Source organism: Toxorhynchites rutilus, chromosome 2 (genome assembly GCF_029784135.1).
Source record: "Toxorhynchites rutilus septentrionalis strain SRP chromosome 2, ASM2978413v1, whole genome shotgun sequence".
NCBI lineage: Eukaryota > Metazoa > Arthropoda > Insecta > Diptera > Culicidae > Toxorhynchites > Toxorhynchites rutilus.
The window spans coordinates 341009275-341026296 of record NC_073745.1 but is presented as its reverse complement, the minus strand read 5'-3'; the positions used below and the strand labels follow the sequence as shown (position 1 = coordinate 341026296).

The following is a 17022-nucleotide window of genomic DNA, read 5'->3' as shown; positions in this document are numbered from 1 at the left end:
AAAGACCGGTTTGTGCAAGAAAAATTGAAGGAAAGTGATTTGGTGACTTGTTGGCCGTGAGTGTAAATAAGAGCAAAACAGAAAAAGGATAAAGTGGGAAAACTGTTGGCCTTGAGCCAAATGTGACGCAATGGCCGCAAAATTCCACGACCGTGGTCCTCCTCCTAGGAGAGGCTACCTACATGCAGGAAGATTGTTGCCGAACTGGGCTGATCCTGATGGAACCGCTGGAGAACTGGCGATTCTGCAGTTGTGTGCGGCCGAGGCCAAACATGTGCTAATAGTGGGTAAGTCTCTTGAAGCTTCAGTGGGCAAATTAGATGATGTGAGAACAGAAGATAAAAGGAAAAAGGACAAACTGTTCATTCGCAACGAAGAACAAGTGCAACTGGCGTTGAATATGACGCAACTTCTGGATGGAACGCCGATAAAAATAGACTACCACCCAACGTTGAACCTAGTAAAAGCAATGGTGTACTGCCCGGAAGCAACCGATCTTGATGATAAAGATATGCTCGATGAACTGAAGCCGTCCCACGCATTGGAAGTAAGGCGCATAAAGACCTGGAAGGAACGAGAAAGTAAGAATGAACCAGGAAAGAAGGATCGAGTACAGGTGAACTCTCCTCTGTTCTCAGTTACCTTTAATGCTACGACACCACCCAGACATGTAAAAATTGGTCCACTGATGATTCCCACTCTAACATGGTACCCGAACCCACGAATGTGCTTCGGATGTTTTGGAATGAATCATATAAAAGATAATTGTAATCTTCCTGTGATATGCCGGAACTGTGCTGGTCAACATCTTTTCGACAAACCGTGCACTGCGCCCACAAAGTGCGCAAACTGCGCTGGTCCACACCAGCCAACAAGCAGGGAATGCAGAGTGTACCGTTACGAACAACACGTCATCAAGACGAAGTTGGATAACGGAATTAGCTTTGCTGAGGCTCGCAAGCTATGTAATACACCGACGAACAGTAATGACGGACTCGTGACCTATGCTGAAGCAGTCCAGAAAAGGTTGGTTGATGCGCAGATACAAGATAAAAAAGACAAAATCATTGAAGAATTAAGCAAAGAACTCGCATCGACCCAACAGCAATTGACACAGCTTCTGGAGAAAATAGCTAACATGGAAGCGAATAAAAAAACCACCAAAGAAGAAGGGGAAGAACAAGCAATCGAAGCAACAGGACATGGAAACGGATAGCGAATCAGTGATAATAGAAATAGAATCACCAAAAACAATGGCAACCAAGAGGAAGCCCGAAGGTAGCAGCAGAAACACCTCTCCTGTTGGAGGCCCATCGAAGAAGGTGCCAAGTGAAAGGTCGCAGAATGAGGATGTCTCTTCAAATGTACAGGTGGACAATATGCAACAGGAAGAGGAAATATTAACTACGACTCAAGATCTGGTCCAAGTATATACAGGAACAAAACCCAAGAGAAATAATAATGGACCACCAAAACACTAATTCAAATAACAAAGCCCCCAATATTCCCCCGAAAAACAATAGCCAGGATCTTCTTTATTTCATTCTCCAATGGAATATCAGAGGACTGTTCAGTAACTTAGCTGATCTTCAATTACTAGCCAACAAACACACACCCATCGTAATAGCTTTACAAGAAACCATGCTTGCTAGAGATAGGAAACATACATACCTATCCGAGTACAATTGGTACGGTACGTCTTGCAGTAGTGATAAGGGAGGTACTGAAATAGGTGTCAGAAAAGACACACCTCACCGAATTTTTCTGATTAGAACGGATCTTCAAGCGACCGCCGTAAAAGTAATGCACCCAATGAAGACAACGATCGTTTCTCTGTACATTCCTCCTCAAAACTGATTTCCTGATTCGGGGTTGAATAATACTTTGCGGGACTTGATCCAACAGCTCCCGTTGCCATTTGTGTTGGTTGGAGACTTCAATGCACATAATCCTCTGTGGGGTTCCCACCATATCGACCGCAGAGGAAAAATATTGGAACAAATCATTGACGAATTCATCTTGTGTGTCCTCAACGACGGGACACCGACGCGACTCGACCTATTCAGGGCTCGAACGGCGGCCATTGATTTGGCGTTGGCATTGCCGGGTGCTGGAATGAATCTGGGTTGGTCGGGGGACGATGATACACACGGAAGCGACCATTTTCCAATCTTGTTACCGATGCTAGGAGTGGCCAGAAAACCGAAATGAAGACGTGGTTGGAAGTTTGACCAAGCTAATTGGACGACATTCGCTAAGGTAGCCAGCGAGCTGTTGGTTCACGATCGGAGCTACACTGTGGTGGAAATCACTGAACATATTACGACTGCGGTGGAGGCGAGTATCCCAAGAACAAGTGAATGGATAGGCTGCAAGGCGGTTCATTGGTGGAACGAGGAGGTGAAGTGTTGTGTTAAAAGAAGAAGAAAACTGTTGAGAAAACTGAAAAGATTGGACAATTAGAATGAACAAAGACAAGCAGTGTTAGACGAATTTAAAAAAGTAAGAAGTGTGTTGAAAAAAATATTAAGAAGGCAAAAGACGAAAGTTGGGAAAAATTTACGAAAGCTATTTCACCGGAATCGTCCTCCCGTGAGGTGTGGGCCAAAGTTAATAAACTGAAAGGAAATTATAAGAAGAAAAGTATTGTTCTTAATCTTGGCGGCGAGTGGAACGACGATCCAGAAGTGGTAGCGGAGAAGCTGGCTGACAACTTCGAGAAAGTATCGGCAGACAGTCCGGAATACGACGGAGTGTTTGAAAACTTGGAAGAAGAAGAAATCGTCAGTGAAATGGAGCGAACGGAAGCAGTATTTAGTTATGAAGAATTCCAGTTTGCCCTTCGATGGGCGAAGGGTAAATCGACGGGATGCGACAACGTGAGTTATTAAATGGTAAAACATTTGCCTATCGTGGCGCAGCTTATATTACTGGATGCTTTCAACGAGGTGTGGATCAAGGGATGTATTCCCAAGACGTGGAAGGAGGGCGTCGTTATCCCTTTACTGAAGCAGGGAAAGAATGGAAGTTGCGAAGAGGATTATCGTCCAATAACGCTGCTCAGTTGTTTGGGAAAATTGCTCGAACATATGGTGAATAGTCGATCTATCACATACCTCGAGGGTCGTCGTTACCTGAGCGCGGAGCAGTTTACGTTTCGTGCCGGCAAGGGAACCGAGCTTCACCTAGCTACGATGGAACGAAGCGATGCAATGGAAGACAGGAAGCACGTAGACTGTGCCCTGACCTTTCGAAGGCCTACGACAAGGTATGGAGAGAACCGATAATCCACATCCTGCGGAAATGGAGGGTATCCGGAAGAATGGTCAAATTTCTACAAAGTTTCCTAGAGGGCAGGTGCTTCCGAGTGGCAGTGGAAGAAAAACAGTCGTCGTCACGTAACTGGGCGAGTGGTGTACCGCAGGGAGCTGTATGGTCGGTAACGTTGTTCCTAGTGGCGATGCAACCGATCTTCACTCACATGCCAAAGGGAGTGAAAACTCTTTTATATGCAGATGATATCGTTATTATCGTTACTGGAAGAATGGCCAAAACGATTAGAAGAAAGCTTCAAAGATCTGTCGATGCTGTCCTCCAATGGACCTCTGAGTCAGGGTTCAAGATTGCGTCCGATAAATGCCAGCTACTCCATTTATGTGAAGGAAAACGCCATAGTAAAATTCCTGGGCTGTCAATTGAAATGAAGATAATCAAACCTTCGAGATCAGCGAGACTGCTGGGGTGGTGATTGATAATAAACTGTCTTTCATCCCCCATGTACAGAAAGCGAAACGGAGCACCAAGAGTCGTCTGAATGTACTGAAATAAATCGGCGGTCCACGTGGAAACGCAAACAGAAAGACTTTATTAAATATCGTGAACGGATGGTTTGTCCCGAAGATATTCTACGGCATTGGCATGTACAGCAGAGGTGGAAAAAAGGCCATCAAGAAGTAGAGCCGACATATAATGAGGCGATCCGGAACTGCACGGGAGCCATGAGAACAAGTCCTATTCCATCTCTGATGGCGGAATCCGGACAGTTGCCTATGGAATTTGCCGCAGCTTTGGCGTTAATCAATTGTGCCAACCGTCTGGCGGTAGGATCAATCTCCCGTGAATCCTACCCGACAATTAGGAGGGCTATGATTCAATACAAGAAGTTAACGGGATATGATCTACCACCGATTTCAAGGAAGCTTCGTGCTGGCTCCCGGGAGTGGTTTACCCCCAGGCCGTGCTTGGATTGGAGTTTGGAGAAGAAGATTCCCGCCGGATCGAGCTCGTCTGTGGCATCACAGGTATTTCTTGCTCACATCGACGAAGTCTACAGGAACAGGAAAATTTACACGGATGGATCGGTAGACAAGAATGAAGCCGGTTGTGCTTACTGGAGTAAAAAGAAGAGTGAAACATATCGTCTACCGGATGGATGCTCGGCTTTCTCAGCCGAAGCGTTTGCGATCTGGAAGGCGCTACAAAGAACGGTAGATCCGATTGAACCAACGGTTATTTTCACTGATTCGGCGAGTAGCATGAGAGCATTGGAACATGGAAGTTGTCACCCATGGATCCAACGCGCGGAGGAATTTTGGCACCAGGTCAACGTAGCGATTTGTTGGGTTCCTGGATATTCTGGGATTCCTGGCAATGAGAAGGCGGACGAGTTGGCAGCAAAAGGAAAGAAGAAATCACACCCCACGACATGCATTCCGGTCCCAAGAGAGGATGTCGACCGGATGGTGAGGCACCGAATTCGCCAGGCATGGGAGAGCTCATGGAGAAGAAGTGACAAATTTTTAAGAGAAATCAAATCAACAACAATGCCCTGGACGGGCTATGGAAAACCGCAAGAACAAAGAATATTGACCAGGCTACGTATTGGTCACACATATTTGACTCATGGACATCTGTTGGAAGAAAGGGAGGCAAATCCGTGCATATTCTGTGGTGAGAGGATGTCGGTGAAGCATCTTCTGGCAGACTGCCTTGGATTGACCCATGCGTGGAGTCGATACGGAATATGTGGTACGGTGGAAGAAATACTTGCTCCCGATCGGAAAGCAGAAGAGAAAGTGTTAAATTTCCTAAGAGAAATGACATTAATTGATAAAATTTAGATGAAAAGTAAAACAAAAACAAAAAAAGAAACAGAAAACAGCATCAAAAGTCGGAAGAAAACAAATATTATTAAAATATAATTGCTAAATGTAATTAATTTGAGCAGTGGCGATTAAGAATATTTTTTAAAGCCACTTAAACAACAACAACAACTAAAGATCGATATTCCACAGTTGATGCGCAGAACGCGAATCAATATTTGAAAAACATAACCTCTTATACAGAGAGTTGTCAAAGGAATGCTCTTTCGAAGGCCACGCTCATCATGGGACTATCTAATTTTGGACAGAAGCAACAGAAATAAATGAGGCTCGACAGTGTGCATTGAGAAAATTCAACGACTGCAAATCACCTTGGTTCATAGATTTTGTCGATCTTATCTATAAACCGCTAGTAAAAATCATTCCTTGCAAACATGGAAATGTGGCAATATATGATAAGAATGGTTAGTGGTTAGTGTGTAGTGATGAGGGAATGTGTTATCATGATGCATAGCGTCTGATAGTCGTATACCGCAATGTATTGTAGTACGAATGAGTTTCATTAAAGATCGATCTTGCATTGCATAGTTGTATGAGATAAGATATATCAATTGATGTTGGCATATTTCAATAAATCAATACTCAACTAGAAAACTAAAAACTTCACACAATACAGTGCCCACACAGATAATCGACTTTGAATGGCAATCCAGCATCATTAAGATAATTATGTCCACCAATTTCATCGGCAATTCACAAGCCATTGTTTTTCCATCCCGCATAATCCATCCACAGAATGAAGTGACCCACAAAACGACAGGTTAATTATTTTCCTCTTTATCAGTGCGCGATTCGAATGGAGCTGGAAGCCCCCTCCCTTTCCTCCCACACACTGCAATCTAATCCCCATCCATGTCTCATTCTTATCGTCATTCCTTCGCCCACCTTTTCAGGAGATTCTCGGAATCCGATTGCGGAGGAAACACTCGTCAATTCGATTAGATCAGTCGCATTCGGGGTGGGTGACACTATCAGTTTCCCGCGCTGCCGGGGCTTTGATCATTAGTCGCAACGAATTATAATTATCGCTAGTTTCCGCCCAATTTCGTCGGAAATTAGCAATCTGCAGTAAGATACCCGAGTATCCAATTAATGCCACATGCCGTCCGATGCCACTGCTTCCGGCGGCATATGTCTCCGTAAGTGCGGCCAAACAAAATTAATTAACCATCTGAAAATTCAAACAGTAATCCAATCCCAATGCCGATTGGGAGGAGGGATAAGAAAAAAAAAGTAGTGAAGAAAAGCCGATGGGCGAAGGGAAAAGTTTTCTCATCGCAGGCAGAGATATGTTATCTCAGTAAGTCATAAGACAGATGTTCCATCTTAGTGCGGCTGAGATTGAAACTCGTTATTTGCCCTGGAATTAATTTCATCCCTCTCTCTGTCTGTCTCTGTCTCTGTCATGCAAGTGCCGGAGAGTGATAGGACGGGATGAAACGGATTACTGGGAAGATGATCTGATGATATTTTTTTTTGTTACTTCGCTATCGGTGGCTGTGTTCGAGAGTTTTGGCTGTGGTGAGAAAATTGGTTGCACACGGGATGAGATTGAATCCATCAGATTTTAATTAAAATGTCATCTTGCGAGGATGCGAGATGCGTATGCTGATAAGATTCTCCGTTTTCCACGATATCATTCGCACGCTTTTGAACTGATTGATTGGAAAATGTGCCGGAGGATATCAATCAAACAAGTAAATGACACCGAATGGCAGAGAGGGGGGTTTATTGCCGCGCGACAGTCTGCTCGATATCGATTTCATCGGTGAATAAAACGCCATGAAAAGACGAATAAAAATGTCATCGAAAATCTTCCCTATTGCCATAACTATAAATATCATCATAACAAGAGCATGTCGTCTGTGAGACACAATTCGTGGGGCAAAATTTTCATGCACAATATTTTTCACTTTCATCGCCACCTGATTCTATTTCCCGCGGAAGCACCATTTCTGGGCGTCGCCAAGGAAATATAACGCATCTTGGGCAGGAAAGTTTCTTACGAAAATAAAACTGATGTCGGAGAGATTGAATCCACGCCGAGGAAAAGAAACTCAGGAGCCGAAAGTATGACAGTCACGTACTTCTCGTTATTCAACATTGGGCCTTTTGCAGTCGCCAGCCGAAGCCAGCTGAAGGTATTCCTCGCCTGGTTCGGAGTAGAAAAAAAAACCGTCATCACTTGTCAATTTGCTGCTACTTCTACGGCTTCCGTTGCTACACGGTGTGCTCATCCCGACCACCTGGGTCTGTGGGTCGATGATGTTGAATGGGGTCTTCTTTTCGCGGGGTGCACACACTAATCCAATAGAGGGGTCATAAAAATAAAATTATCACGTCGTTTTCCTTCGACTAACCTTGTTGGAAGTTTGCGCCTGCCCAGCCGTGCGAGCTGAAACTTGGAGGATCGGTTTCTCGCGAATTTGCAATTACGATGATGACGGCGTGGGTGGGATTACATTGGGTGAGTTATGTCATACACGAGAGTTCTTCAAATGCAAAAACTCAGAAACTTTGTAACAAAAGTTTTCAGTTTGATGCACAAGATTGAAATGACGAATTTCATATCAACTCGTCTTTGCAGTTGGCAGCACCGTCTCAGAAAATAATGAATCGTTGTGGATGTAAAGACACTGGTCATTTAAGCAACTTTGCATACTTAAAATATTTAAAAAATGATTAATTAGACTGCTTTTCGAAAAGGGACAAACATTTTTTTCTTAATTTTTTACAAAAAATTATAACTCAAAAACTATAATACCTACAACATTCTGGTGAAAGGATGAAATGTAGGAAATTTTCATGAAAAAATACCGAACATTTTTTTTTAAATGAAGAAAAAATTGTTTTAAAACTTGAAATTCATTTTTCTCGAAAACATTTTTTTCTTAAATTCTCAAAAAAAATTATACAAATACAAATTTCTAACAAGTCTCCCATACATCGGAAGATGGTCACTTTAACAGGGAAATTTTTTTTCTAACAACTTTTTCATGTTTTTTTTGAAAAAATTACAACGAATCCTAATTTTGTTTAAACTCAAGATAGCGATATAGCTATTCGATAAAAGTTTTAGATCTCATTAAAATATGAACTTTTGTCGCAGACGTCAACTGTATGTCTTTTATAGTTTCTAGAATATAAGGCATTTTTGTATGGAAACTCCTGAGAAAATAATGTATTACTAGTAACTTTTTTTATGTGTAAATTGTCGTGTTTGATATGTTCTTGAGTCCATGTTCATGTTTCTAAATAGAAAAAAAAGTTTGCAGAACATGTAAATTGCGATAAATTATGTATTAATATGCTACGAGGCAACATTAATAGTATTTTTTTTAAAGAAAACATCAAAAAGTTGTTGTCAGAAAAACTCTTTCCCTGTAAAAGTGGCCATCTTCCGATGTATGAGTGATTTGAGTTAAGATTTTTCGAAAAAACTTTGAAAAAAAAACTCGAAATTTCAAAAATACTCTGACCAAATAACTATAAGGCCTTCAATATATTAGTTGAAGAATGAAATAGGAGAAATTATTTATGATATCATCCAAAAATATCAAACAAATTTTCAAAGAAAAATTTCATTGCAACAAAAATATTTTGAAAAAAAAAAATCATTTTTACCAAAAATATTTGTTTTTCAAATTCTAAAAAAAAGTATATGAATAGCCCTTACAATTTCGAATGATTCCAATTCCATATACAGGAAGACGGCCGCTTTTACAAGGAAGGAGTTTCTCCCACAACAACTTTTTCATGTTTTCTTTGAAAAAATACTGAACTCGTAACATTTTTATGTATAAACTAGCTGACCCGGCAAACTTTGTCCCGCCCAAAATTTATTTTGCGTTATCACATCCACGTTTTCTTGTTAAGCGCATCAAACATTTATTCGGCCAAACATTTTAACGGCCATGAACAACGCTAACAACGTTTGTCAATATGTAATTATAGAACATATGCGAATTGAATTTTTCGAATTTTCTCATTTTGCTTCAGAGTTTTCCGAAAATTTTTAATTGTCATGTTTGGTTGAAATATGTGTATTACTTTTTTCGGGACCCCCTCTCCATCCCAGAGGAAGGAGAATCACCATAGAAACATTTATTGCTCCCTAAAACCTCCAAATGCAAATTTGGAGGGTGGACTGTCATACAAATGAAACACAAATTTCTGCATAACTCGAAAACTAATCAAGCAAATGAAATCAAATTTGGCATGTGGAGGTTTTACGGGGCACGAAACGTTTATATGGTGAATACACTCCTCCCCCCTCTCTAAGGGGGGCTGCCATACAAACGAAACATAAACTTCCGCATAACTCGATAACTAATCAAGCACAATTTGGGATGTGAGGGTTGACAAGATTGACGTAGTGACAAGTGCTGTTAGTCCATTTGATGTTTGCGCTAGCGGAATTGATCTTTGTTCGAAACTGGAAACGGATTTTATTGTGGTGAAACGCACTCCTATACCTTCTTCTATCTATACCAAAAAAATATCGCCGGATGTGTTGATAAAAGCAAAACTCGAGGAAGGAATTGTCCGATTTAGGGCTGTCTTTATTCTATCATATTTTCTGTACAAAACATTTATTCCATGTAACGGAGAAACATGTTATTTGCAAGTGGTTGAAAAATCTTGAACGAGATTTGTTTCTGAAAATAATCTGATATTATAATGATGAGTTTTGTTAGAAATACTAGGAATTTTATAGTAAAAGGTAAATTCAACGGGGTAGATTAAAAGATCAATCAATGCGATTGGACCCATGAACTTGCTCATAGTAAGAAAACGTGAATGTTTGAAGGTATTGATAACAAGAAACAAATTTTGGGCGGGACGAAGTTTGCCGGGTCAGCTAGTGTATTTATAAATATGATGATGTCTGTGAGCCTTTGGATCGTAAAGACTGACTAACGTTAAAAAATGCATTGGCTTTTAGTACTTAAACGAAAAACATTTACAGTAATTGAAAACAATAGGGCTATCTAAACAATTCGGTTTTTTTAAGTGAACTTCATTCATTTAAGTGGAATTCATTCATTCGAAAGTTGACAAGTACAAAATGTGTTTCAATTTGAATTTGAAGCTATTCATAGTGAGAGATTTCAAATCTTCGCTAAGATTGTTATATAGAATAGTTGCTTTGTTAAACACTGAACGTTGACCGAATTTACTGACCTGGTAGTAGATATGTTATCTCTGTTTCTGGTATGATGCTGGTGGTTAACTTGATCAGTTCTCCAGTTATGTAGGAATTTGTGTGTTATTTCTATGGCAGCCCCCCTTAGAAAGGTGGGAGGAGTGTAGAACCACTAAAAATGTTTCTTGCACCCTGAAACCTCCACATGGTTCCGTTTGCTTGATTACTTTTCGAGTAATGTAGAAATTTGTGTTTCATTTGTTTGGCTCAAGTTCTCTAATGCCGAATGTTGCCATAGATCCCCACACCATGATTATACCTGCAAAAAAAACAAAGTCATGCTCAGTTGGTTGAAAAATCAATGTTGTTAGAGTAATTCACCACTGCCATGCTTAACCGTAGGCCGCAAATACTCCTTTTTCAAACTATTACCGGGTTGCCGCCATTTTCTTGTGATACTATCAGACCCAAATAGTATTACTTTCATCTCGTCCTCATTCCTCATCACTGGTCCATCAAATGTGGTCCTGGGCCAACTTCAATTTTTTGTTGGTATTTTTTTGCGGACAACCGTGGCTTCTTAAGTGCTACTCTGCCCTTAAGACCTTTCTTATGGAGACGATTTCGTACGGATTGTGATGTCAGTTGGATGGAAAAGTGGCTTTCAATCTGTATCAGCAACTTTCGGAGCTGATAGTCCCCGGTCCAGCTCCGCTTTTTTCACGATAGCTCTGTCAATTTGGCCAGGGAAGAACGCCCCGATCGCTTAGCTGATGAGATAGAACCACGCGTTTTGTACTTCTGCACAATCGTAGCGACCGTATCTTTGTGAAGCTGGACAATATCGGTAATATCACGGTTGTCACGGCCCAAGCGGAAAGTCATAGGAAAAAAAAACACATCTTGTTTTTGAAACACTTTATTGACAAAAAAACTACACACACTTAACACTAAAAACACTAAACACATTTAAATCTGCCACCTGAATCCGCTACTGGAAGAGAATAATATTGAGTACGGCTATATATCAAAATATTTGTTCTCAATTGCCTTTTCATCCAACAACAATTACCTGCAAAAGAATTAATCGTTATATCAATCACAATAACAACAAATGCTACTTACCGCTCACAAAACCCAATACAACACGACAGAACAACAAAACAATATCTAAACAATCATAACAATCACAATAACAAGAGAATTGTCATGGGATAGGATCGTGTGGAAAACGAATTCGCTAACTCAGTTGTTTATAGCGAATATTCCAGACACAACCCAAACAATTACGCCATTCAAATGACTATGGGAGCACACGCATGCACACAATAGAAGGCCACACACGCATACACACTCAACATGCTCACTCACCTTCCTTTGAACCTAATGGGAGACGCTCTCTGCTGGGTTCCCTCTGTGCCCTTTGTTCTCCACGCTGAATCGTCCTCCCGTCAACCGGAAGCCTCTCTTTGTGCAGCCAACAATCTCCAAACAATCTTACCACAACCAGAGCTCTGCATAGTCATAGTCAACTGAGGATAGTCAGCTGACTATGTGACTGACTATTTCCGTATTCAGTTAGTAATGACTTTTGGCTTCTTCACGCAGTTTCTCCGCCAAAACGACTAAACAGTCAGTCGGGCGTGCAGTCGCTATCTCCCTCTACCGACTCGACTATAACATTCCATTCTTCCCAGCCAAATTGTCCTCATTGCATTTTGAAGTGACTTCCTCCAAAACGAATTCGTTCCTCTCTTTCTCTCTCCCATGTACGTGTGCATGCATCGTTGTTCGAGTTCAACGCGGTTTGACATACGCTACAGGTGAGCTAGATTATTTTGTATCGTACACGAAAATTACTCACACGAATAAAATAGCGTGCGGTGTGTGTGCGCTATTTTGCACGCTATTTACTAATACTAACGCGAGGACTTTTATAGCATACGTGATAAATGTCTAAGTTCGTTGGTTTGAATTCACGATGGGTAGACAATAAACCGTTCATTGGTGGGGTTAACTTCTTTTTTGCATCAGAAATCATGTTTTCGTTCCTCTTTCTATGGACGTGAAAATAAGATTGCGTACGCGGGCATGAATTAGTGTCAGGGGGAAATGGAAGTGTGGATTGAAATCAGTTGAATGAAGAGGCAGATTTGTATTCATTAGTCGAGTCAGTTAAAATAATCACTGACTGGACCAGTTCACCAGTCATCATCGCTAGTCAACGCTAGTCAATTCATCTTCTAGTCAAGTCACTTTTTGTTGTGGACGACTGCCGAAGCAGTTCTAGTCGAAGCGAAGCTACTGAGAGTAGAGTAGAGACCTTCGAACATTCGGGCCCTGACCACAACCTCGTGGGCTAGGCGAGACACAGCTCAATCATCCTGAGACGATTGATATTACCGTCGCGGTATTCGTTTATCACTACGCGCGATTACTACAACGCGACTCATCAATTAGTTCTTTCTACACCTCATAATACGATCGTTGAGCACGCAAACCAATCGATTGCTTGCGGTGCTTCCGTCCGATACAATAATGAACTCTCCTTTTCTCAATCGCACTCTTATCAAAGCCAACAGTCCGCGGACAACAACAACAACAGTGGCGGACACAAAATCGTCGCGTAAGACGATCGTCTCTTTTAGCGAATCTACAAAGCAACAAATCCGACGGCCATTTCCAAAAACCAAAAATTGAACGGACCCTTCCAAGCCGGATATGAACGGAAAAACATTTCCGTGGGAAGAAGAACCACCGCTTCCGGGGAAAAACAGGTACTTCGAACAATTCTTCTATTGTGAGTGCAACGGTATTACACCACGGCTTTTCCCGTATTCGAGCGGGACCGCGGACCGTTCTTGTTAACGTTATAATTTCTTGACTCTGCGGGCACAATTTTCCTTTCGCGCGAAATGTGTTACGATCCACTAACATGCAGCAAATGTGACCTAATAATGCAACACTCTTTTTCATAATTCATCACATAAAATCTCGAGAAATGCTATAAACGCCGTATTTTGAATGTTAATTTTAATTTTTGAAGAAAACACGAAAAATTTGTTGTTAGAAAAACTATTCATATTTTTCTTTTTGAGAAATAAAAAAAAACCTTTTTTGAGAAAAATGAATTTAAATTTTTCAAATATTTTGTTTCAGTGTATTTTTTTGAAATTTTTGAAAATTCAAACAATTTTCTATATTTTATTCTCTGACCAGACAAAGAAGTTGTTATTAAATATTAGGTTCCTATAGTTTATATAGCCTACATATTGAATTGTAAGTACGGCTTAAATAATTATGAATTTAATGTGAATTATTAATTGCCTCTATTAACACATCTACTTGACCTAAAAACTGCATCATTATTTCTGAAGAATTGAATTGGATTGAATAGTTAAGAAACTAATTTGTAAGTGAGTCAACAATTTGTACATTTGATTACCCCCTTAATAAAGATTTATTCTCAGTCGAGTTCACGGAAAACCAGAACTACGAAACAGTCGGAGTTTGTTGAGTCTTAAGGATTTGAGGAGCCCAGAGTAGGCACGACTTCCATTGACAATGCGTCTTCGAGTTTCACGGCTGTTGTTGTTGTTGTCAGTTGTTATCAACGAGCCAAGGTCGACGATCACAACACTACTACCAAGAAGAACTCTGTTGCGATCAGTCCCCTCTGCTAGCATGTATTTAGTCTTAGACGCATTGATCCCAAGCCCAATCAACCCTGCTTCGCGTTCCAGTCGGGTATACAGGTCGGCTACCGTTGCATGTGTTCTTCCGATTATGTTCACGTCGTCGGCGAAGTAGATGAACTGACGAGGCTTGTTGAAAATCGTGTTGAAGCCCGCTCTCCGCATAACACCATCCAGCGCCACGTTGAAGAGCAGACAGGAGAGCCCATCGCCTTGTCGAAGTCCCCTGTGAATCTCAAATGATTCCGACAGCTTACCTGAGATCCGCACACCGTTCATCGTTGCCTGAATCAGTCTTGTCAGCTTTCGGAGAAAGTCTTGTTCGTCTATGATCCTCCATAGCTGTCGTCGGTCGATTGTTTGAACTTTTGGGATGACATGAATAATAACACCATAAACTACTATCTTTTTTTTCACTTTCGAAACAGCACGTGCTCCGCGAACGCATTGTACGGTTCTACGAAACGCATTTCCAGCAAGGAAAAAAGTTCACGGTGGCACATTTTAAAGAAGGAAAATGTACCTGTCAGTACGGTATATCGTATCCTGGGTTCCCTGAACATAGAGCGGAAGGTCGGAAGTGGTCGTCCGGTGACGATAATGACGAAGCAGAGGAAGACATCGTTAAAGAAGCTGTTTGACGAAACGGACGCAACCAGCCTGCGTGACGCCGGTCGGAAATATGGCTGCTCCCACGTATTGATCCATCGGACCCTCAAGATGGAAGGAATCGTCTGCAGGAAGAAGACGAGGAGTACACGGAGGAGCAGATTGAGACGGTTAAATCACAGTGTCGGTGGATGACCAAAAAATACCGCGGGACGTCTTTGGTTCTGGACGACGAAAGCTATTTTCCGCTGTCCAAAACGCATATTCCAGGAAATGATAATTACTACTCCAGCGACAAGTCATCCACACCACCTGAAGTGAAATACAAGTTCAAGTACAAGTTTGAAAAAAAGGTTATGTTGTACATCGCCATTTCCGACCGGGGCATTTCAAAGCCTTGGTTTAAGCCGGCAATCTGGCTGGCAATCTGGCAATCAACCAACAAATCTATCGAGAAGAGTGCATCGATAAAATCCTGCTGCCGTTCTTGAACGAGCATCACGCGGATGGGAAGTACGTCTTCCCATTACGCCAAGAAGACGCTGACGTATCTTGAGGAGAAAAAGATACCGTTCGTGCCGAAAGATCGTAACCCAACAAACTTGCCCCAGTGCCGCCCAATAGAGGATTTCTTTGGCTCACTCAGTGCCCTAGTGTATAAAAACAATTGGAGGGCCAAGGACACTAAGCAAATGACTACAAGAATCCGGAATTGTATCCGGAAAATGGACGTAAGTGCCGTACAACGTTCTTGTGAGAGCATCGCGACAAAGTTGCGTCGGACAGCAGACCACGGCCCTTACTCAAACATTCACTGACATTTTTTTGAAGAAAATACATTATGTCATTAATAAAAAATACTGAAATCGATGAAAAAAAAAATTTTTTTTATATGTGATTGAAAAAATTCTCATTTTTTATTTAATACCCGTTAATTTAGATGCTTCACAACCATATCCTGTACTAAATTTGCTCATCTTCCAAATGGAACAAACTGAATCGTTCTACGTAGCGTGCTTTTTGAGGTAGAGCCAGTTTTAGGCGAACAAATCCCGGAACAATAAAGAAGTTAAATAACTCTGTCATTGTAGAAATTCGACTTTGTGCGTAGAAGGATTTTTTTCATCAAATATGTTCTACTATCACTTATTGAGAGATTCTGGATAAATTTATTTTTTCATGTGAAAAAGATGTTTTCCGACTATGAGGGGATAAATCAAAAATTGAATTCTTCCTTTATATTCAAAATACGAAAGTATTTGTATAAAAAAGAAATAAAAAAAATCTGCTCGATTATATACAGGATTCGATTATATTCAGTAAAAAAAATTGAAGACTGTATGTCCGCCCTGTACTAACATATACAGTTGTCTACTAATTCTTATTTTCACGGTATTAGAAAGCTAATCTAAGAACAAGACTATTATCACAGACAAATATGTTGGAAGTACATAGAAGGAACCTAATATTGTTTCCGTCTCCGGAATTGAAAAAAAAATCCTTTGCCATCCTTTGTTCCTCACTTGCTTCCGCTCCATTAATAACGCTCTTAATTGACATCTCCAGCCATTGTAAAGTACCCAAGGAATGCATGCATCCCAGCATTAATCGTCACCCTTCAGGATCCTTCCAGAGAGCCCACAAACTTCGCCCATTAGCAAACTCGTAACTAACTATTTCAATAGCATCTATGAGAATGCTGCGCCGGAAAAGTCGATCCCCAAGCTCGTAACGTTGTTATCGAACGTGATTATGGCAGCTGGCGTCAGACGCAAAACTTCTCCCCTCCCAACACCGAAGGCCTTCCGAGCTCGCTCCGCCGGGAAACTATTCCTACCAAGTTCTAAACTTCCGTTGATTATTATGCGTTTCTATACCGAAATTCAGTTCCCTCTTCCCCTGCTGACATCTGTGGGATCCATTTGCCGGAGCTGACCCCACAGCTGCCACTGCTGATGATGAAATAAGCCGCCAGGAAGCTAGATTTACTAAGTGCTAAAAAGCGTTGAAGATTCGCTCTGAGAGGATAATTAAATGACAATGACTTTGGCAGACAGCGCCATCGCTCCCGCATCACCGGATAGTATCACGCAATTCCTGGGGAAAGTTTCCACGTGGATTTAATGGCACCTGGGGAAATCTCTCCTTGATGAAAGTTTTATGTTGATTTTACGAGTGAAGGAAATAGGTTCCTTTAAACCTACTAATGTAAGATCGCTGCGCCGAACGTATTACCCAAAAGTATCCACGGAAATTGGTATCAGTTTTCGAGGCCATAATTAATTTCAACTTTTGCCATCGGAAAGTAACCGACCAACTTCAATTTCCTTTCCGTAGGATTGAAAAAGTTTCCGAGATATCGCCCAGAAAAACACAACTTTCGATAAGACGAGAGCGAAAGCTCAAAAAC

The 17022-nt window shown here is 41.3% G+C and overlaps 1 protein-coding gene across 1 annotated transcript; it reads left to right on the top strand.

Annotated features, from left to right (window-relative positions):
* The first annotated feature begins 3998 nt into the window (after positions 1-3998).
* Positions 3999-5120, top strand: LOC129767146 (uncharacterized). The gene has a single exon (XM_055767768.1). It carries the CDS (start codon positions 3999-4001, stop codon positions 5118-5120), a length of 1122 nt encoding a protein of 373 aa, XP_055623743.1.
* The last annotated feature ends 11902 nt before the right edge of the window (positions 5121-17022 follow it).

Excerpts from the sequence above, each read along its gene's own strand:
- LOC129767146 (XM_055767768.1), top strand. The coding sequence starts at position 3,999 with ATGAGAACAAGTCCTATTCCATCTCTGATGGCGGAATCCGGACAGTTG.